Source organism: Furipterus horrens, unplaced genomic scaffold (assembly GCF_987537825.1).
Source record: "Furipterus horrens unplaced genomic scaffold, mFurHor1.1.pri manual_scaffold_6, whole genome shotgun sequence".
Taxonomy (NCBI): Eukaryota; Metazoa; Chordata; class Mammalia; order Chiroptera; family Furipteridae; genus Furipterus; species Furipterus horrens.
Genome location: NW_028327176.1, coordinates 96,786,398 through 96,807,770, shown reverse-complemented (window position 1 = coordinate 96,807,770; position 21,373 = coordinate 96,786,398). Strand labels below are relative to the sequence as shown.

Genomic DNA, 21,373 nt, shown 5'->3' with positions numbered 1-21,373 from the left:
CTTTGTGAACATATTGTAAAAATTGATGTAGACAGAAGACAAATTAATTGTTCTCACAGTTGTACTGTGGGAAACTGCACTTAGCCAAGTACTCAAGACAGCCACCTTCTGCCTAAATTGCTGTTTGTCCAAGCAAAAGAACACTACAGCTGAATTACTAAGGGCGGTCTTAAGGGCCTGACCTTCTTGGGAATGCCTTGGTTCTCCTTCCACCTTCCTTGAGTGACTCACCTCTCCCTGAAAAGCAGACCTTCATCACCTCTAGTATTTTCTTTCCTTTGTGATCTGCAGCCCAATTTTGACATGCTTTATAACCATGTGAAACAACTCCTCTCCAATGAGCTACTCCTGACACAAATGGAGAAGTGTGCCCTCATGGAAGCCCTGGTTCTCATTAGCAACCAATTCAAGAACTACGAGCGTCAGAAGATGTTCCTGGAGGAGCTGATGGCACCAGTGGCCAGCATCTGGCTTTCTGAAGACATGCACAGGTAGAGAAGATCCTTTGCCACTGACTAGCACTGCACTCAAGCACCCGTTCTATTTCAAGAGCTGTGCTGGTCATGGGAATGTAAAGTACAGCATAGGGAATATATAGTCAGTAATATTGTGCCAGGTGGGTTCTAGACTTATCAGGGGGGATCACTTTATAATTTATATTAACGTCTAACCACTCTGCTGTACACATGAAACTAATATAAGATAATATTGAATATCAACTGTAATTAATCAAAAAAGAGAGAGCATGCTATGCTCAGGATAGGAGAGTAAGGTTATCGAGTTGTAATGGCACAATCAGTGATATCTGGAAGCAGCCTGTATTCTAATTGCTAAAAACATCCTCTTGCTCAATAGAGGTGTCGGGAGGGAGAAGAAATGAAGAAAAATGGATTGTATGGATTGGGGGAGCCACAGTGAAATCTGCTATGTCTGCGTTGTAGCACCAGTACATGTAGAGAAATAAAAACAGCCAGTATGGAACATACATAGTAGGAGCCAGACAGACACTCATCTGTGCCCACATAGCATTCTCAAGCTTGTATTTTTTTTTTTTTTAATATGAGAAAGGTTATTTAGAAAATTACAGAGGTAGTAGAAATGAACCAGCTGGGCTGCTTAAGCCCAGGAAACAGATTATAGAGACAAAAGAAGGGCCCTCGAGTTTAGGACAAAGACAAAGGTAATGTACCTGGTGGGAAGAAGAAGGGGAAGGGAAAGGCGCAGGCATGCTCCTGAGAGAGCGCACCACACTGGGGAAAGGTGAGGGGAAGGGGCTGGCGTGCTCCCAAGAGGGAGAATGCCATCAAAGCTTGTATTTTTTTCTTTCTTTTATTAAAAATTGATTTTAGAGAGACAGACGAAAGGAGAGGAGGGAGGGAGGGAGGGAGGAAGAAGCATAGATTTGTTGTTCCACTTATTTATGCATTTATTGGTTGATTCTTGTATGTGCCCTGACCAGGGATCAAACCCTATCAGATGACACTCTTAACTAATTGATCCAAGCTTGTATTCTTAAAAGTGTCACTAATAACATTTAGAAGTGAGAAGAGAAGTTTAAACTGTCAAATGAAAGCTTGATTAAACTGCTATCACTATAACAACTGTTCTTTGGAACCAAATAACCATAGCTAATGTGGGAGAAACTGTCCTTGCTTAAAACCATGGTATAGCTTGTCTTTCCCCCCAACCTTCAGAGTGCTATCAGATGTTGATGCATTTATTGCCTATGTGGGTGCAGATCGGAAAAGCTGTGACCCTGCCCTGGAGGATTCCTGTGGCTTAAACCGTGCCCGAGTGAGTAAACCTTTTATGAGAGTGGGAAGTTAAGTTTGCCACGGGTATGAGTATGGGTGTTGTCGTTTATGTTTTTTCTGTATAGGTCAGAAATCTGGGCTCTTCACTTTCCTAAGCCTCTCCTTTCTTTTCTTCTTTAGTCTAGAATTCTTGAGTTAGTTCCCACAGCAGAGCAGATGGTCTTTTCTATGAAGTCATTATTTTGGCTTTAAGGATCTCTAAATAGCTCTGAAGACTGAAGGTGTAATGAGGAAGTAGGTCAGAACTTGGTCAGCAGGGTGAGTCCTCCCTGCCATTGCTCTCTGGCATGTAAAGTCCTAAATGATGACCTCACTTGCAAACCTGAGATTTTTCAGTTCTTTGCTATTCAAATAAGCATTGTTCTTATCTCCATTATGGCAAAAATCACATTAATTAACCTGGCAAGTAACAGGTTAGTTGAGAGTACCATGAGTGGAGGTTAGGGCAAAAGCTGTCAAGGCTTAAGCTAGAGGGTGCAGGGTCAACCCAAAAACAAGATAAAATGTTGTTTGTCTAAATACTTTGCTTTGAAGCTTGTCCAAGCCACCTTCTAATTGGGGTCCTGAGAGAGTGTCACTGTAGCCTCTGGAAGGGCATCCTCATGATAGGGAAGTTTCTAGAGTCCACCACTGCACTTGGAGATGGCAGTGAAACTACTTGACCCTAAAGGAAGGGGCAGGGATGGGAGCAGGAGTCTTTTTCTTCTCTCTGGTTTCTGTATTACTTTTGCCTTAACCTTGCGTATATCTAACAGCACTTTTGTCTTTTCTTCCCCTTTTATGTTTATGTTTCATTTTTGTTTTTCTGTAGATGAGCTTTTGTGTGTATAGCATTCTGGGTGTTGTGAAACGAACTTGCTGGCCCACTGACCTTGAAGAGGCCAAAGCTGGGGGATTTGTGGTGGGTTATACGCCCACTGGAAATCCAATCTTCCGTAACCCCTGCACAGAACAGATTTTGAAACTTCTTGACAATTTGCTTGCCCTTATAAGGTGAGTCAGAATAATGGTTTCTCTCTCTCTCTCTCTCTCTCTCTCTCTCTCTCTCTCTACCTTAAGAACCTCAAAAGTTGAAAACTCTGTTTATATTTCTTCAGATCATGGTGGTAGTAAATGAGGCATTAGGTGTTGTTTACTTCCATGGGGGGAAGGTCTCTTTTTCAAAATAATATAACTCTCACTTGCATTAAATCTTGCATTTCAAGTGAACATATGGGTGCTAATCCCAAAATGGCTTTTCTCAGTTTGAACCTCCTTTGTGTTTTTCTCCTATGTTTTTATACCTCATCCTTTTTACTTGCTAAGTTTTATTCGGTCTAAATTTTTGCCACCAAAGGGATTGTTCATTGGGAACAGGACAGTTGCTTTCTGTAGTGATGCTTTTCTGGGTGGTATTCAAATGAGCTAATCGGAATTTATCAATAATGACTCTTGATGTCAAATGGACCAAATATCTAGTGGCTGATCACACCAAAGGAAGGCATGATACACGTTCCACCTCCCTTTCCTAGGTCTTTACTTTTCAAAGTGAGGCCTCAGACCAGCAGCGTCAGCTGGTTTGAAATGTGGAATTGGGGTCCCATTCCAGACATATTAAATCAGGATCTGTATTATAACAAGATCCCAAGGTGGTTCTTGTACACATTAAAGGTTCAGAATCACTGTTATAAATCACATGAGCTAGTATATTCAAATTGAAATATGCCGAGTATAGGCTTGTAAGTTTACTTGATGTATGTTTGATGACTCAGAGATGCTCTCTACAGAGAAAGATGGACTTTGAATAGAATTCAGTTCTTACTGGCCAAAAGCAAAATTTGATTGCTTCTTGTATCTCAGTACTTCTGAGTTATAGGTTAGAGCTGTGTTACAGTGCTCTTTGGCCTCTTATACAGGGTGTAAGAGCAGAGTCTCAACTGATCAAAACAAATTACTCATGCCACAGGGATACTCTGCTGACAACAGATACCTTAGGTCATAAATTTAAGAGTCAAAGGTTTAAAGAGCTCGTTGACCAATTTGGGAGACGGGAATGTCTGAAAGAGTTGTCGTTGTGGATGTGTCTGGAAATAGGCAATAGGCAATATTTTGTGTGCTGATTTCAAAAAGAAGAGAGAGATTTCAGTCAAGAATATGACTTTATGTTGAGAGGGCAGTAAAATATTTAGTCAAGAAAAGGTGTCTTTCCATATTGATGTTTTTAAAACCAAAAGGTTACTCTGTAGCTTAGAGAAATGTGAATGTGATTAAGTCAGATGGCAACAGACTCAATGACCCAGCCTTTTTAGAACTGTGGCCAGAATCCATGTGGTAAGAATCCAGACCTGGAAATAGGGCTCATTCCTGGTTGGGCGAGGAAGCCCCAAGAACAAGCATGATTGTCGTCTCGATGTTTTTCTAAGAGTTCAACGCTTTTGGGAAATCCCAAAGTCAATCAAAAGGTATTTTGAAAAATGTTGACTGTAGTTATGGATCAGTTAGATTCTTTGAGTAGTTGGAGTTTTGTAGTAAATTTTATCTCAAAGTATAATGTGAGGACACCAATGTATATAATTAAAAGATAACAAATTAAGAGTGTGTGTAGATGGATTTCCACGAAGTATATAATACATCTATGTAACCAGCACCCAGGTCAAGAAACAACCTTATCTAACAACGACTCTTCAAATCTGTTATCTGCCCCTCAAGGGTCACCACTACTCTGACATTTAATGTTTTGCCTGGTTGTTTTACGTTTAATAAATGGAGTCAAAAGCATGCACTTCTTTATGTCAGGCTTCTCTTGCTCAATATTTGTGAGAGTCATCCATGTTGTTGCACGTGGTTGTAGTTTGTTTATTCTCATTGCTTGAGTGGTACGGCGTTTCACTCTATGAATTTGCTGTAACTTATTTATCTACTTAGTGTTGGTGGACTTTTGGGTAGTTTCTAGTATTTTGTTACTATAAACAATGCTGCTGTTAACATTCTTGTACACGTCCTTTGGTTATACAAGTACTTAGTGCTTAGTTTCTGTTGAGTAGAAGTAGAATCCTACAGATAAGAGTAGAATTCTTGGTTTATAAGGTATGCATGTTTTCAGTGTTCATTGATAGAACCAAACTAATTTCAATTTACATTTCCACCAGTTGTCTATTGGAGCTGTGAGCTTGAACTCTGTGTCAAATAGTCTGATAAGCAAAGAAGGCGTTAGAGCTATGCTATCCAGTATGGTAGCCACTACTGTGGTTGGCTACTGAGCACTTGAAATGTAGCTAGTTTGAATTGAGATAAGCTATAAGTATAAAATAAACACCAGGTTTTGAAAACTTATTTTAAAAAAAGAATATAAAATATCTCAATTTTTAATGTTGATAACATTTTGAAGTGATCTTTTTGATGCATTGGATTAAATAAAATATGATTAATTTAACCTGTTTCTTTTCACTTTTTAAATTTGGCTGGCTAGAAAATTTTCAGTGACTTATGTGGCTTACATGGTATTTCTCTTGGACAGTATTATTTCTAGTGGGTTGGATAGAGGACAAATGTGAGCAACAGAACTCTGATTCTTGAAAGGTACATTGTCATCATTATCTGTTTATAATGACAGCTTTAAGTTTGTTATGTTGTTTCTGTATGCCTTCTGTATGTTCTGCTGAAATCTTTATGTGAGACAAGTATTATTTAGCATAGGAATTATTCTCTTAGCCAGTGATACTAAGAAAACGGGGGTTGGCAAAAGTAGGTTTACAGTTTTGAGTACATGAAACAGTTTATTCTTGTGTTATTATTTATTAATCATTGTATTATTTATTTGTATTACAACTGTAAACCTATTTTTGCCAACTCCTGTATGTCAGATAGGTACACAGATTGTCCAAAACTTAAAACTTGTATTATCTTTTTCTTTGCCAAGCAGTAACTAATCTCCCTTAATGTGGAAGCACAGAACTCTAACTTGCAACCGTGTCAGGAAAGGTGATATTTCAGGAGCTTGAATATAACTAGGGGTTGTAGATGTCCCTGCTTATGGACAATTGACCTGGAGTCAGAGATATCAGAGCGGTATGTACTCTGAGTCCTCCTTTGCCTGTGAGGTAGAGGTACAGTCACCGGGGTAGCACCTCCATGAGGAGGAGGCGAGAATATAAAGAATACAAGGTTCTGTTGTAGCTCCAGGGACATTTGACTTATGATGCATTAACCCTTCTGTTTTGTCAGTTATCTCTTTGGGTCACAATCATACTTAATTAAAAATGAGAAACAGCTCATCTGCTCTCTGTCAAACTTTCTTCAGGAAATTTATTTTATCAGGTCATTTCATAGTATCAGACATCTTCGAAAAAAACCTTAATTCAGGAACTAAAAAGATGGTTTTTAGTTCCTGCAGTCCTTAAAAGTAAATGGCGCCTGTTACCTATCCTTGGGCTCTGCACTGCAGGCAATAAAGGCTAAGGCAGAGTTGTAGACAGCCTCATAGAATACAGGCAGACTGACACTAACAGCATGTTGAAAGGATTATATACCGTGACCAAGGAGGATTTATCCTGGGGATGTAAGAGTGGTTCAACATACAAAAATAAATAAGTGTAATACAGTATACCATACTAATAAAACAAAGGGAAAAAAACTTGCTATCATTTTAATTGACACAGAAAAAACATTTGACAAAATTCAACATCCTCTCATGATTAAAGCACTCTGTTAGCTTGGACTAGATGGGAACTCCTCAACATGAAAAATGATTTCTGTAAAAATCCACAGCTTATATCATACTCAATGGTGAAAGATGACAGCTCTCCCCTACCATTAGGAACAAGCAAGGATGCCCACTTTCACCACTGCTGTTCAACATTGTTTACTGGAAATCTTACACAGAGCAGTTAGGCAAGAAAAAGGAATAAAGACAGTCAAATTGCAAAAGAAGTAAGACTATCTCTGTTGACACATAACATAGAAAATCCCAATTGAAAAATATCTGTGTATAAGTGGACCTGTGCAGTTCAAACCTGCCTTGCTCAGGGGTCAACTGTACATGAATTCCACAAAGTAGCAGAATACAAAATCAATATGCAAAAATCTTGCATTTCTATATTCTAACAATAACAATCTAAAAAGGAAATTGCAAAAACAATTGCATTTACAATAGCATCAAAGAGAATAAAATACTTAGGAATTAGCATCCAAGGAAGTTGAAAGACTTGTACTTTGAAAACTATAAAACAAAACTGAAAGAAATTAAAGAAGACATATAAATGGAAGCACACCCCATGTTCATGGATTGGAAGGCAATATTATTAAAATGTCAATAATACCCACATGATCTACACATTCACTGTCCCCTATCAAAGTCACAATAATGATTTCTTACAGAAATAGAAAAACTCATCCTGAAATTTATATGGAATTTCAAGGGACCACAGATATCCAAAACAATATTTTTTTAAGTATATTTTATTAATTATGTTGTTACAGTAGTCCCAATTTTTTTCCCTTTGCTTCCCTCCGCCCAATACGCCCTTCCCCCCACTTAGTTCACGTCCATGGGTCGTGCATATAAATTCTTTGGCTTTACCCTTTCCTATATTATTCTTAACTTCCTCGTGTCTATTTTGTACCAACCGATTATGCTTCTTAATTCCTGCACCATTTCCCCATTTCTCTCCCTTCCCCCTCCCAGATGATAATTCTCCAAGTGATCCCCATATCTATGATTCTGTTCCTATTCTGGTTTGCTTAATTGGATTTTGTTTTTATTTTTTAGGTTCAGTTATTGATAGTTGTGAATTTGTTGTTACTTTAATGTTCATAGTTTTGATTTTCTTAAATAAGTCCCTTTAACATTTCATATAATAATGGCTTGGTGATGATGAACTCCTTTAGCTTTACCTTGTCTGGGAAGCATTTCATCAGCCCTTCCATTCCAAATGATAGCTTTGCTGGATAGAGTAATCTTAGTCATAGGTCCTTATTTTTCATCACATTAAATACTTCTTGCCAGTCCCTTCTTGCCTGCCAAGTTTCTTTTGAGAAATCAGCTGATAGTCTTATAGGCACCCCTTTGTAGCTAACTCTCTGCTTTTCTCTTGCTGCTTGTAAGATTCTCTCTTTATCTCTAACCTTTGGCATTTTAATTATGATGTGTCTTGGTGTGGTCCTCTTTGGGTCTAGCTTGTTTGGGATTCTCTGTGCTTCCTGGACTTTTTGTGTTTATTTCCTTCACCCAATTTGGGAAGTTTTCCTTCATTATTTTTTCACATAATCTTTTAATGTCTTGCTCTCCCTCTTCTCCTTCTGGAACCCCTATGATTTGGATGTTAGCACATGTAAAGTTGTCCCAGAGGTTCCTAAGCCTCTCCTCATTTTTTTCAATTCTTTTCTCCTCATTCTGTACTGGTTGACTGTTCTTTCCTTCCTTATGTTCCAAATCATTGATTTGAATCCCAGCTTCCTCCCCTCCATTGATGGTTACCTGTAGATTTTTCTTTATTTCACTTAGTGTAACCTTCATTTATTCCTTTATGTTGTTGCCATACTCAGTGAGTTCTTTGAGAATCCTGATCGGCAGTGTTTTGGACTCTGCATCTGATAGGTTGGGTATTTCTGTTTCATTTAGTTCTTTTCCTGGAGTTTTGTTCTTTTGTTTGGGCCATATTTCTTTGTCTCCTCAATTTGGCAGCCTCCCTGTGTTTGTTTCTGTGTATTCAGTAGAGCTGCTTTGACTGTCTGTCTTAGTAGTGTGGCCTACTGTTAAAAAGCCACCTGTAAATTGTGTGGGCTAGAACCTTAAGTAATCACCAGGGTGGAGCAAACCACTTCATCATCACTTTGTGGCTCTTTGTGATGGGGGGCTTGGAGAGGGGACAGTGCTGATGCCTGGCTTCTGGAGGTTTGTCTGACAGTTGCCCTATTTCCAGCCACTTCATCCACTTCCCGTATGAGACTGGAGCCCTTTCAGCTGTTGCCCTGGTGGTGAATCCAGAGTGGTGGGTTTGCATACATTCTAAGTCTGTGTGGGCCTTTTAAGTCAAGTTTCCTGAAAATTCAGCAATTTCTTCCATTGCCCCAACTCCCCCTAGTTTTTACAGCCATAAGTTATAGGGATTTATCTTCACTACACTGAAACCTTGGGCTGTGTGGTCTTGCCTGAGATCACTCACCCCCAAGATATCCCTCTCAATTTTTATCCACCACTTGTGAATGGGGGATTGGGAGTCCCCTCCAGCGCCACTGCCACCTCTCCATGCCTCACCTCATCTCTGCGCCTCTGCCTTCTCTGTACCTCTGTGCCTGTCTCAGTGACTCCACATCTCCTACCTGTCTGGATGAATGTGGCCTCTTTAAATCCACGGTTGTTGGACTTTCATACAGCTCAATTTTCTGACAGTTCTAGGTGTTATTTGTTTTGAGACCTAATTATAATTATTTCTGTGGTTGTGTGATGAGGCGAAGCATGTTTACCTATGCCTCCATCTTGATTGGAAGTCTCCTAAAACAATCTTGAAAAACAAAACTGGAGGACTCACATTTTCTGATTTCAAAACCTACTACAAACCTACCATCATCAAAACAGTGTGGTATTGGCATAAAGACAGACATACAGACCAATGGAGTACAGTAGAGAGCCCAGAAATAAAGCCTCACACGTATGGTCAAATGATTTTTGACAAGAATGCCAAGGCTATTCAATGGGGAAAGGACACTCTTTTCAATAAATGGTGCTGGGAAAACTGGATATCCACATGCAAATTAGTGAAGTTGGACCCTTACCTAACACCATATACAAAAATTATCTCAGAGTGGGTCAAGGACCAAATGTAAGACCTAAAACAATACAATAAAACTCTCAGAAGAAATTATAAAACAAAAGCTTCACAGTGGATTTGGCAATGCTTTCTTAACTATGACACTAAAGGCACTAGTAACAAAAAAAATTTTTGAAAACTGGATTTCATGAAAACATTTAAATTTTGTGCATTAAAAGATATTATTCCACAAAATAAAAGGGCAACCCACAGAATGGGAGAAATATTTGCAAATCACATATCTGAGATACATAAAATATAGAAATATAGAAGAAATGTTCAGAATATATAGAAAACTTCCAACCTAACAACAAAATGATTTAAAAATGGGCAAAGGACTTGAATAGAAATTTCAGTCATCACTGAAAAGATGCTTAAAATCACCAGTTGTTAGGGAAATGCAAACCAAAACTACAGTGGAATATCATTTCACACCCATTAGGATTGTTGCTATCAAAAAATCAGAAAACAGATGTTGGAGAAGACGAGAAATTGGGACACTTGTGCACTGTTGGTGGGAATGTAAAATTGTACAGTCACTGTGGGAAGTGGTTCCTAAAAAAGTTGGTAATTCCTCAAAAGATTAAAAGCAATTGCCATATTATCCAGCAATTCCAATTCTAAGTCTATATTCAAAAGAAGTGAAAAATAGGGTATTGATGCCCTGGCTGATGTGGCTCAGTAGATTGAGTGCTGACCTGTGAACCGAGAGGTCACAGGTTCAATTTTGAGTCAGGGCACATGTCTGGGTTGCAGGCCAGGTCCCCAGTTGGGGGCATATGAGAGGCAGCCAATTGATGTTTCTCTTGCACATCAATGTTTCTCTCCCTTTCTCCCTCCCTTCTGTCTCAAATAAATAAAATCCTTTTTTTAAAAAGCCATCGGTATTTCCTTAAAAAAATGAAAAGAAGGTGTCAAAGAAATATGTATATACATGCCTATGTTCATAGCAGCATTGTTTATAATAGCGAGAACATGGAAGCAACATAACTATTTACTGGTGGGTGAATGGATATGCAAAATGTGAAATATGTACACTAATAGAATATTATTCAAGCTTTAAAAAGAGAATTCTGCAGTATGCTACAACATGGATGAATCTTGAGGACATAATACTAAGTGAACTAAGCCAGTCACAAAAAGACAAATAATTGTTTGATGAAAGAAATTCCAAACCTAAAGATAGGTTTAAGGAGTTTATTTGAGCCAAGGTTTTGGGACCAGTTCCTGGAAGCAAAATCTGAAAGGATTGAGACATAATGCTCCAAGGAGTAGTAGTTTTGCAATTCATTTTATACATTAGAATGAGGAAGACATAGGGAAGGTTACATAAAATCCATCGGTGGCAGATTAAGGAGGGAGGAAGTAAAGCAAGGCAAATCTCTAGGATTAGATACAAAGTAAAGGGAGAGATAACCTACTTCTTTTACATTGGTGGGTGCAGGATAGTTAACATTTAACCTACACAGTTTGCAGAGGTCTGCAGGTAAAGGATCATAATGAAGAATGTTGTGGTTGTTCCACTATACTGGGTGTTTATCTTTGGAGGTTTGGAGAAGAGATCATTTTGGTGTTTTAAGTATGTTATGGATAAAAACAATGGATAGGACTTGTTCAAGGTAGAGATGAATTTATCATATAGGCCTTAGGACATGACTTCCCATTAAAATCTGTTCAATTAGGATTTTTTTTATGTGAATGTAAGCTCGTTTCTCTTTTTTAAAAGATATTATTTACTTTTTAGAGAGAGGGGAAGGGAGAGAAACATCAGTGTGAGAGAGATACATCTATTGGTTGCTTCTTGTACGCCCCCAACTGGGGACCTGGCCCGCATCCCTGGCATGTGCCCTGACTGGAAATTGAACCAGCAACCTTTCAGTTCGCAGGCCAGTGCTCAATCCACTGAGCCACACCAGCCAGGGCCAGTTAGGAATTTTTACATGATCAGAACATCCCATGTGGTTACTTTTAGTTATTGATCTTGTCAGGCTTGCCAAGTAGCCCCATTTTTGTTCACATACTGTATGATTCCACTTATATGAGGTAATTAGCATAGTCAAAATCATAAAAACAAAGTATAATGGTGGTTCCTAGGGTATTGGGAAGGGAGGAATGAGGAGTTTTTGCTTAATACGTATAGAGTTTGTTTTACAAGGTGAAAATAGTTATGGGGATGGGTAACAGTGATGATTACTCAACAGTTTGAGTATTTAATACCATTTAAACTGTATACTTACAAATGGTAAATTTTGTGTTATATGTATTTTACCGCAATAAAGAAAAAAAAAAAAGTAAAGCCTATTGCAGATGTCAATGTAAACAAATCAGGCCACTGACTGGGAGAACATATTTGCAACTGTGAGTGATTCTGCATGTTTTTATATTCACCATAGAGAAACTGTCGCAAGGAGACCTCTCCACAAAAGCTCATTGCTAGGGTCTTTGTGTGAGCAAGAGTGGAGACAATCTTATTAACTCTTTTTAGGGAGATGGGATAATAAACCGGAATTAACGTATTAAGTGGCATTCTAAAAGATAGCTTATATAAGTGTACTAATAAGTGTACATGGTAAGATTTTAAAAACAATTTGAGGGTGTTTTTTGTTTTGTTTTTAAGCATGATCTAAAAAGATCTGGTCAGTGTGCGTCTTATGTATGTAACCTTGCTGGTGTCTGTTATATTTTGTAATTTTCTGTATGAGATATTTTATAATTAACTTTTACAAGAAAAATAGGTAGTTATATTCTCTGGCTATAGATTGTTCAGTGGTACCATTGTTGTGGGCAAGAGGGACTACTGTGGACGGCAGGTAGATCAAGATCAGGTCCACAGTCATTCCTCCTTAGTCCTGCAGAGCCAGTAACTGCTCAGGTAAGTTGTTTTGCTGGGGAACAGATGCACGTGTTGGGGATTGTGGATGTTCCTCCAGGAGGCTGAAACAACTGTGAGAGCAATGTAGAGTCTGTGTCCTTGGAATGGAGACAGAACATCTGAAAAATGGGAGCATGTTACCACTTGCTCTGTATTCCTGTCTGTGAATCCACAAAGCTTCTGACAGTTCATCTGTTTCACTGGCAGTCAGAAAATAAGAGTGCCAAGGCGTGGTCTCAAGTTTAAAAGAATTTTGCTTTCTAGCTTCAGACTGTGATATTATTCAGCTGTCTCAGGATTTGGTTTTCGTCTTGATTGCTTTTTGGTTGGTATACTATACAACTATTCTTAATAGCTTTGAGTCTGTTCTCTTTTCCAGGGAAACATTTAAGTGTCTATACCATTCTTTTTCCCCCCTGCCAGGAGTAGTGTTGACAGGTAGATTTGTCTATGTTGGAAGTGTAGTATCACTGAATTACAAGGTGAAACCCGCTCTTGCCTTCTGCAACAGACTAGGAAAAGTTCACATAGCATCCTTTTTTTCTTTTAGAACTCACAATACTTTATATGCACCAGAAATGCTAGCCAAAATGGTAGAGCCTTTCACAAAGGCTCTGGATATGCTTGAAGTGGAAAAATCTGCTATTTTAGGTAAGAAATCTAGCCTTTTTTTTCCTTGAAGTTCACCTTATCTCTAATGGGCTCCTCAAGCAGCCTCAGTGTGCCTGTGTCTCCTCCTTGTCACCTGGCACTACCTTGACCACCTGGTTGTTCAGAAATGCATGTATGGAGTTCCTGCAGCTTTTCTAGGAACAAGTGCATTTACTTCATTATCTTAGCATACAGAGAAGGTCTTCAGAGGCAGTTTGTCCCCACTGCCACCCTCTACCCCACATTAACTCCTCCAGGTAGTGGTGTGTGTTAGAACCTTTAGGTTATAAAGAAGCCACGTTTTTGTTTTTGTTTTTGTTTTGTTTTTTACCTGAAGGATATTAGCATAATTCCCTGCCTTTTATGTATGGGGCTCAAAATGTATTAAAACAATTAAACTTAAATAGCTTTTAGCAGTAATATATATTTTCAAAAATTTTAAAGAAATAACTTTCTAAGCTATGTTTTCTAGATTAGAATGTTGCTTTAACTCATTTTTCCCATTAGCAAATAACTATGCAATCATAATTGTGATGTGCTGTGAAGGAAAGTGACTGTTTGTGTCTTGGGGAAGAGTCAGAAGATTGCCCCTCCCCACCCCCCCCACCCCCCTTCCGTGGAGACTTGAAGGATGACTAGAAGCTAACCAGGTTGGGGGCAAGAAGAGGGGCTGAGCATTCTGGGCAAATAGACTGGCAGGTACAAGATGCTGAGGCATGCAGGAAAGAGCTTGGTATATCCAGGGAACAGAGTGACTCGTATGGCTGGAACAAAAGGGAGCAAAGCCGTGACATTTAGAACTTGGAGCTAGAGACATCTAGACTTGTCTAAACTTTGTGCCCATCTCTGAAGCTCCATGCTGGCTCTGAAACTTCATCACTGCCCCCACAGAATCTCTTCCTTCCCAGCCATAACCTCTGCCTGGGCCTGGCTATGGTTAAGCAATCTAGTAAGCATGTTGATGAAAGGAAGGGTTTTTAGTTTGCCTTTCCAGAGCTTATGTCCATCTTGGCTTACACAGTCCTGTGCCATTTCCTTTGGCACCGCTATACTTAAGGTCCATGTTGCAGAAACCAGTAAAAATAAAACTTCCAAAAAGTGTCTTGCCATTATAAAAGGTAGGTGTTTCTTCACACACACACACACACACACACACACACATTCAGTTATTATTCAGATTAAACCATGAACTCATACTATAGCAATATACGGGCAGCCAAAACATACTAGAGTAGACAAACAGCTCTTTCTGGCAGCTTCCACCCATGAATAAGACTTGGAATATAAAATTACCTCTGATTAGAAGTATAGATCTTTTAAGGCAATTATTATACTGAGGTAAGTGAGTTTCATTTTGATCTGTTACACATCCTTGGGCTTTACATAAAATTTTTCTTGAAAAAGAGATTCTACAACTTAAAAAGGGAGGCCACACTATTGAGAGATCATTTTGAGCTCTCATTTTTTGTTTTGGTACAAGTCCCATTGGAGAAACCCAAGCAAAAGTTGGAGTACGCAGGTCTAGTCTGAAGTCCTGAGTACTTAAATAGCTTTTACCTTTTCTTACCAAGACAGTATAGCTCTTGGCACCTCCAGCTGGTAGAAGACTTGGTCAGCTGCTTGGCATTTATAATGCTCCTCATCACCCCCCACCCCCAAACCACATCTACCTGCGGTCGGGTGTTGGTAAGTTGAAACTCTTAGAAGTGGAGCAGCACATACCTGACCTTTCTTCTCTGTAGGATTACCTCAGCCTCTCTTGGAACTGAATGACTCTCCTGTTTACAAAACAGTCTTGGAAAGAATGCAGCGTTTCTTCTCCACCCTCTATGAGAACTGGTAATGAACCAATGCAGCCCCTCCACATTCTCTTCCTAGGCATGTGTTGTATAGGAATGGCCATGGGTAAGATGAGGCAAGAATTTGACAGGGGGCTAATGATTCTAGTTTCAAGCAAGAACGAACAGTTTTCTTACACTTGCTTTTTTATAATTGTCATATGTTCCTCAGTCCTAGCCATGACTTGATATTTTACGCCCGAAGTGTCTTTTCTGGTGCATAAAATGATGAGACCAAAGCAGAAGATATAGTGGTGGGGATACATTTTTCTCATACTCATTACCACTCAAAGCCTACTTTTTATGGGGCAATGGAAAGTGGCTGGCCAGATTTTGCCTTCAGGTCCTTATTGTGGGATGGGGAGGTAAGGGGTCCTCCCATGCACCATCACACCCAGGTCGTTGGTCTCACTAACCCAGAGCCTAATCAGCCAAGCTAACAAAATTCTCCATTGTAAATCTGTATTACTTAGGAATTAATAAAGGCTACTGCTGATCTTTTTGTAAAGATACCAGCAGTGACTTTCAAAAGATGCTGAATCTGCTATCTTGAAGTTTTCTTAAGAGTGGGAAACGAAGGGGTGTCTTTTTCACATTTGATAAAAGATTAAGTGCACCTCTTTGAAGCATACTGATTAGCTTAAGTTTGCTTAAGGAGTAAATACACTTGCTTTTCTAGCTTATTGTAGACTAGAAGTCTCTTACCAAAGTTCCATAGCACAGAGATTTCCTGGGGCAGTCAGGGCTGGCAATTATAGATGTTGGACTTGTCAATGCCCATGATTTTCCTTACAGTTTCCATATCCTGGGAAAGGCAGGCCCTTCCATGCAGCAGGACTTTTACACCGTGGAGCACCTGGCTACCCAGCTTCTCAGCTCAGCCTTCGTCAATTTGAACAATATTCCTGACTATCGACTCAGACCCATGCTTCATATCCTTTCAAAAGTCCCTAGAGAACCCAGAGGGTTGAATACAGGAACAGTTCGTAGGCACCAGAGGAGGTAGAGCTGAGCTGCAGGGAAAAGATGGAATTGTGTATCTAAAGTATATAAAAACCGCATTAAAAAGGATAAGAAAATTGAAGTAAATAGCAGGAAAAACAAGAAGGTAGTCCAAGAGCTTTGAACGCTCTTAGGGGCAATTCTTTACCATCCCACTTCATCCCATTAGTATATTTTGTCAGGTGCTTTCTCCATGAGATTGCACTGTCATACTTCATTGTCATTTAGCTTTTTTAAAAAATATCTTTCTTCCCTGAGTTATAAGGAGAATGGTGAAGGAGAATGTATTACAAGGGTGCCCTCCTCTTCTCCTCCCTACTTTCAGGCAACCCAGTGTCTATTAGCAAGGACAGTGAAACTAAAAATATAATGGAAATGAGTAACCATGCAGCTTAGAATTTTTGGAAAAGAACTTGAAGATTAACACACAATGTTCTTGGCATCTTGCAAGTCCTTGTGGGTTGACTCTGTCCAAGGGCTCAACCTTTTGCCTGACAGATCAGGGGTGCTTTAGAATGAGAGAAGTGTGTACTCATGTGCTAAAATTTCTTAACCTGCTGTGGCATGGGTCTTTGTGAAGCCTCTGGTGCTCTTCTGCCCCCCAGAGCACTATGAAGCCCTTGTGTCTCCCATCCTTGGACCTCTTTTCACCTACCTCCACATGGTAAGAGATTGGTCAGGAAAGGGCAACAAGTGGACTTTCAGGGTGCCTGGCCTCATAAGTCTGCTAGTCAGGAGTTCCTGAAAGTGTTGTTTCCTAGCCCTGCCCAGATGGCTGTGTATCCATCCCAACCTTGCTGCAGTGGATTGAGCAGCCCCCCAAGAACCAAACTGGTTTAATTGTCCACAAAGCACCTGCCGAGTCAGGGTCTGCTCCTAACCTCCTGTTATCTGAGGAAAAGTGATCAGGGCTTCCCCTGATTCTGTTTCACTGACTCTGAAATTAAGCAGGGGGACTAGCTGGGTACAGAACAGATGTGTCCAGAGTGACCCAGGTTTCTGAAATTGTTGATCCTTTCCAAACAAAGAACTGTTTGGTCTTGCCCTCATTATGCGTATAGGCGGTTACAGAAACTAGACCTGGTTTTTGAGTCTTCTGGTCCCCCCCAAGGCTCTGTCATTGATATCTGCAATCATCCTTGGCTAATTCCACTCATGAAGTAGACCTTACATAGTATCTGTTCCAACCTTCTCCCCAATGCTAGCACTTAATTTCCTTTCTGTTTTCCCAGAGGCTTTCCCAAAAATGGCAAGTCATCAACCAGAGGAGCCTGCTGTGGTAAGGAACATCATCTCCTTGGTGGATGAGCTAGAGCCAAGTTTGGGGTGGGAGAATGTCGGGAGCGGGGAGGGTGTTTCTGCAGTGGGGTGTAGTCATCCTCAGCCTAGGTGACCGTTAGGCAGACTCAGATCAGATTCAGACTTCATATGGGTACCTTCAGTTACCTTAGGAGAATGCTGAGACATCTTATGCACTTAGGATTTTGACTTAGTGCCCTTTGCCAACTGGATATAGTTACAAGTCATAATGTCCCTCAGTGGGTGGTTGCTGTCCATTCCCTACATTTACATGGAATGTAGACCAGAGGAAGCCAGGAGAAGGCACCGGGCATAGAGGGTCTGGTTAGGGTCCCTGCATTCCTTGTCTTTCCCTTATTTGCACACCTGTGGAACTTGGCCCCATGGTGTTCTGCAGCGGAGAAGATGAGACTGCAGATGAAAACCCAGAGTCCCAAGAGATGCTAGAGGAACAACTGGTGAGGATGTTAACCCGAGAAGTCATGGACCTCATCAGTAAGTGGCATGTGGGAGCCAGGGGTAATAGAGAAGAATTTTTCTGGAGAAAGAACCGGTCACCCACCCAACCCCATTTTAAGGCATGCTTGCAGTAATACTGACAGGTTGATGAGAAAAAATCAACTAGGTAGAAACTAGGTAGTCCTTAAGTCAACCTATGCACATTTTATAAATGGCAAACTGAACTGTTATTTGTTCATATTAAGGCCACAATATAAGGAAATGGTCCAAAATAGCAAGAGGAATTTGGATTAATGGTAGGAAAAACTTCCTTGTTTTGTCAAAATAGGGAAAAATTTTAAATCTCAGACATGAAGGTGGTTAATTTTCTCTTATTTTTCGGTCATTTCATTTGTTTGAGATACAAAGTAGACCAAAGATTTATCAGATATCCTCTCCTGGCCACTTAGTCTCAGAGAAATCTGTAACTTCCCTCCAGTTAATTGAACTTGAAGAGGGACCAGAACAGTCTGGTCAAAATGCCTGTTTCTATTGGTGAAGCTAATGTTGTTCCTAGACAGTACCCCACCTTTCTCCTCCCTCACCTGACCAGGGAGTTTGAGATCTGTTGCCCTGAGGCAGCTGTCAGGTGGTGCTAGTAAGCTCAGTAACCCTGCTTTCTTCTTTAGCGGTGTGCTGTGTTTCAAAGAAAGGTGCTGATCATAATACTGCTCCCCCTGCTGATGGAGATGGTGAGTCTGTTGCATGACTCTCAGAGGTCTGGTGGTACTTAGGCTCCTGAATATTGTCCCTTCTGTGGCGAGGTCGGTTCCTATTAGAAACTGTTTCCCTAGCAGTCTGATGTGGATGGAATTTGTACATCTAGCTTTCATCTCTGCTGGCCCTTTTGCTCTATTCCTTCACTATACTCCCACCTCAGAGCCTTTGCACTGGCTGTCTCATCTAGAATGATTTCTCTTCTCAACTATATACATGGCCTATTCCTTTGCTTTATTTGGGTCTCTGCCCATATGTCACCTCTGATAGGTCCTCAATGAACTACTTATCAAAAATAGCAAACCCAGCCATGCTATATTCTCTTCTGCTCTATTCTTCACTTATCACTACCTGATGTTACTTTTTTGTTGTTATTGTTGTTGTTTAACGGCTTTTTTAATGATGTTACATTTTATTTATGTATTCATTCATTACTTGTCTCCCTCACTAGAATGTCAACTGTCCCAGTAACTAAGTCAGTGTCCACTATAGTAGGTCCTCAAATACTTATTCAGTGATGAAAAACCCTCACTATTTGCAGCTTTTAAAGTAGCTGTCCAGAAAAACTCATTTCCCACTGTTTCCCAAAAGTACCACTATATACATCTCTAGCATACTCAACTCTACTGTGTGGACTTCTGTCAGGATAGGATATTTTTCTCTGTTTTAAGAGGATGGAGTTTAATGTTCTGCTCTCTGCTTACAGATGAAGAGATGATGGCCACAGAGGTGACCCCCTCACCCATGGCAGAGCTTACAGACCTGGGCAAGTGCCTAATGAAGCATGAGGTGGGTGGAGAACACAGGTGATGTTTTTCTCCTTTCCTGGCTGTGGAGCCAGCCTCCACTATTCTCTGTGACGCCTTCAAAAAAATTTGGGGGGTAATACTCCTTTATATGAGTTAATTTCCTGATTCCTAAAGCCCCAGAAAGCAGTGGGAAAAGCTCAAGGCCATGATGTCGCCCCTGTTGATAAGAGCAAAGACTCTCAGAAAAACTCAGTGGCACATTGATGCCAGTTTCCTGTATTCGGCCTCTTTCAGGCCCGAGCTTTGTCTCCTTCCTACACGTAGGCTTCCTCTTCTATATTGGTGGTTTTTCTTCTCTGCCTGATTTCATAGCAAGAAATAAACTCACTTTTATCATTTTCCTGCTTACCTACTATTATTAAAACTCCAGCTCCTGCCTTGGCTGATACGGCTCAGTGGATTGAGTGCCAGCCAATGAACCAAAGGGTCGCTGGTTTGATTCCCAGTCAGGACACATGCCTGGGTTGCGGGCCAGGTCCCCAGTTGTGGGTGTGCAAGAGCAACATCAATATTTCCCTTTCTCCCTCCCTTCCCCTCCCTCTAAAAATAAATAAATAAAATCTTTTTTTTAAAGTATTTTTATTGATTATGTTGTTACATTTGTCCCAATTTCTTTTCCCTTTGCTCCCCTCCACTCAGTACCCCCCTTTCCTCCAGCAATCCCACCTCCCTTAGTTCATGTCCATAGGTCGTGCATATAAGTTCTTTGGCTTCACCCTTTCCTATATTATTCTTAACTTCCCCCTATCTATTTTGTACCAACCAATTATGCTTCTTAGTCCCTGCACCATTTCCCCATTTCTCCCCCTCTCCCCTCCCAGCTGATAACCCTCCAAATGATCCCCATACCTATGATTCTGTTCCTGTTTCAGTTGTTTGCTTAGTTTTTTGTGTTTATTTTTTAGATTCAGTTGTTGATAGTTGTGAGTTTGTTGTCATTTTAATGTTCATAGTTTTAGTCTTCTTTTTCTTAAGTAAGTCCCTTTAACATTTCATATAATAATGGCTTGCTGATGATAAACTACTTTAGCTTTACCTTGTTTGGGAAGCACTGTATCTGCCCTTCCATTCCAAATGATAGCTTTGCTGAATAGAGTAATCTTGGTTGTAGGTCCTTGCTTTTCATCACTTTGAATACTTCCTGCCAATTCCTTCTTGTTCCACTCCTGATGCATAAGAATATTCAGAGAAAGTTGTACGTATTTTCCCATGGTAATCCTTCATCCTTTTCCATAGGATGTTTGTACAGCGCTATTAATTACAGCCTTCAACTCCCTGGCCTGGAAGGATACTTTGTCCTGCCAGAGGACGACCACACAGCTCTGCTGGCCCCTCCTCAAACAAGTATGGTTATTTGCCCCTTCTTGAAAAGTTTGGGTCTTAAATTGACTGAATATTTGGAAGAATTGGGGTACTGGGGTCTTTGGAGTCCCACTTTGGCCCTGAGCACAGCTGTCTCCCCAGGTGTTGTCAGGGACACTGCTCTCAGATGCCGTGACGTGGCTTTTCAGCAGCGTGCTGAAGGGCTTGCAGACGCATGGGCAGCATGACGGCTGCATGGCTTCCCTGGTGCACCTGGCTTTCCAGATCTATGAGGCGTTGGTAAGTGGGGGAGGACGGCCATGGCTACACCCTTCACAGCTGCTCCCACTCAGCAGGGCCTTATCCTAAAGGTAGGCAGCTGCAAAGTTACTGGTGCTACCTGAGTAGTGGGTGTGGCACAGAATGGGGAAAGTGGCAAGGCCCAAACCTACTCCATTGAGTGGGTTTGTCCTCACTTCTTAGCGTCCCAGGTACCTGGAGATAAGAGCTGTTATGGAGCAGATCCCAGAAATACAGAAAGACTCTCTGGACCAGTTTGACTGCAAGCTTTTGAACCCCTCTCTGCAGAAAGTTGCTGACAAGCGCCGAAAGGACCAATTCAAACGCCTCATTGCTGGTTGCATTGGGGTAGGTCACGCACCTTCCTTTGTGCTCCCAACACCTTGTGGTCTCCTCAGACCATGTGTTTAGGCAAACCAGAAACCAGCTGTAGTGCTTGGTCATTGTGGTGAGATGATCTTCAAAACAACCCACTACTCAGGGT

At 40.6% G+C, this 21,373-nt stretch overlaps 1 protein-coding gene across 2 annotated transcripts in view; it reads left to right on the top strand.

The window, feature by feature from the left end:
- Positions 1–21,373, top strand: part of XPO5 (exportin 5) — a 55,527-nt gene that overhangs the window by 33,961 nt on the left and 193 nt on the right. For both annotated transcript variants that reach the window (XM_090282482.1, XM_090282481.1), the window contains 14 exons: positions 292–491; positions 1,695–1,794; positions 2,626–2,807; positions 13,024–13,124; positions 14,867–14,963; positions 15,758–15,894; positions 16,531–16,628; positions 17,197–17,243; positions 17,661–17,758; positions 18,391–18,453; positions 19,185–19,267; positions 20,524–20,631; positions 20,752–20,889; positions 21,073–21,237. In XM_090282482.1, coding sequence (XP_090138608.1) covers positions 292–491; positions 1,695–1,794; positions 2,626–2,807; positions 13,024–13,124; positions 14,867–14,963; positions 15,758–15,894; positions 16,531–16,628; positions 17,197–17,243; positions 17,661–17,758; positions 18,391–18,453; positions 19,185–19,267; positions 20,524–20,631; positions 20,752–20,889; positions 21,073–21,237 — 1,617 coding nt within the window. The remainder of the gene's footprint in view (positions 1–291; positions 492–1,694; positions 1,795–2,625; positions 2,808–13,023; positions 13,125–14,866; positions 14,964–15,757; positions 15,895–16,530; positions 16,629–17,196; positions 17,244–17,660; positions 17,759–18,390; positions 18,454–19,184; positions 19,268–20,523; positions 20,632–20,751; positions 20,890–21,072; positions 21,238–21,373) is intronic.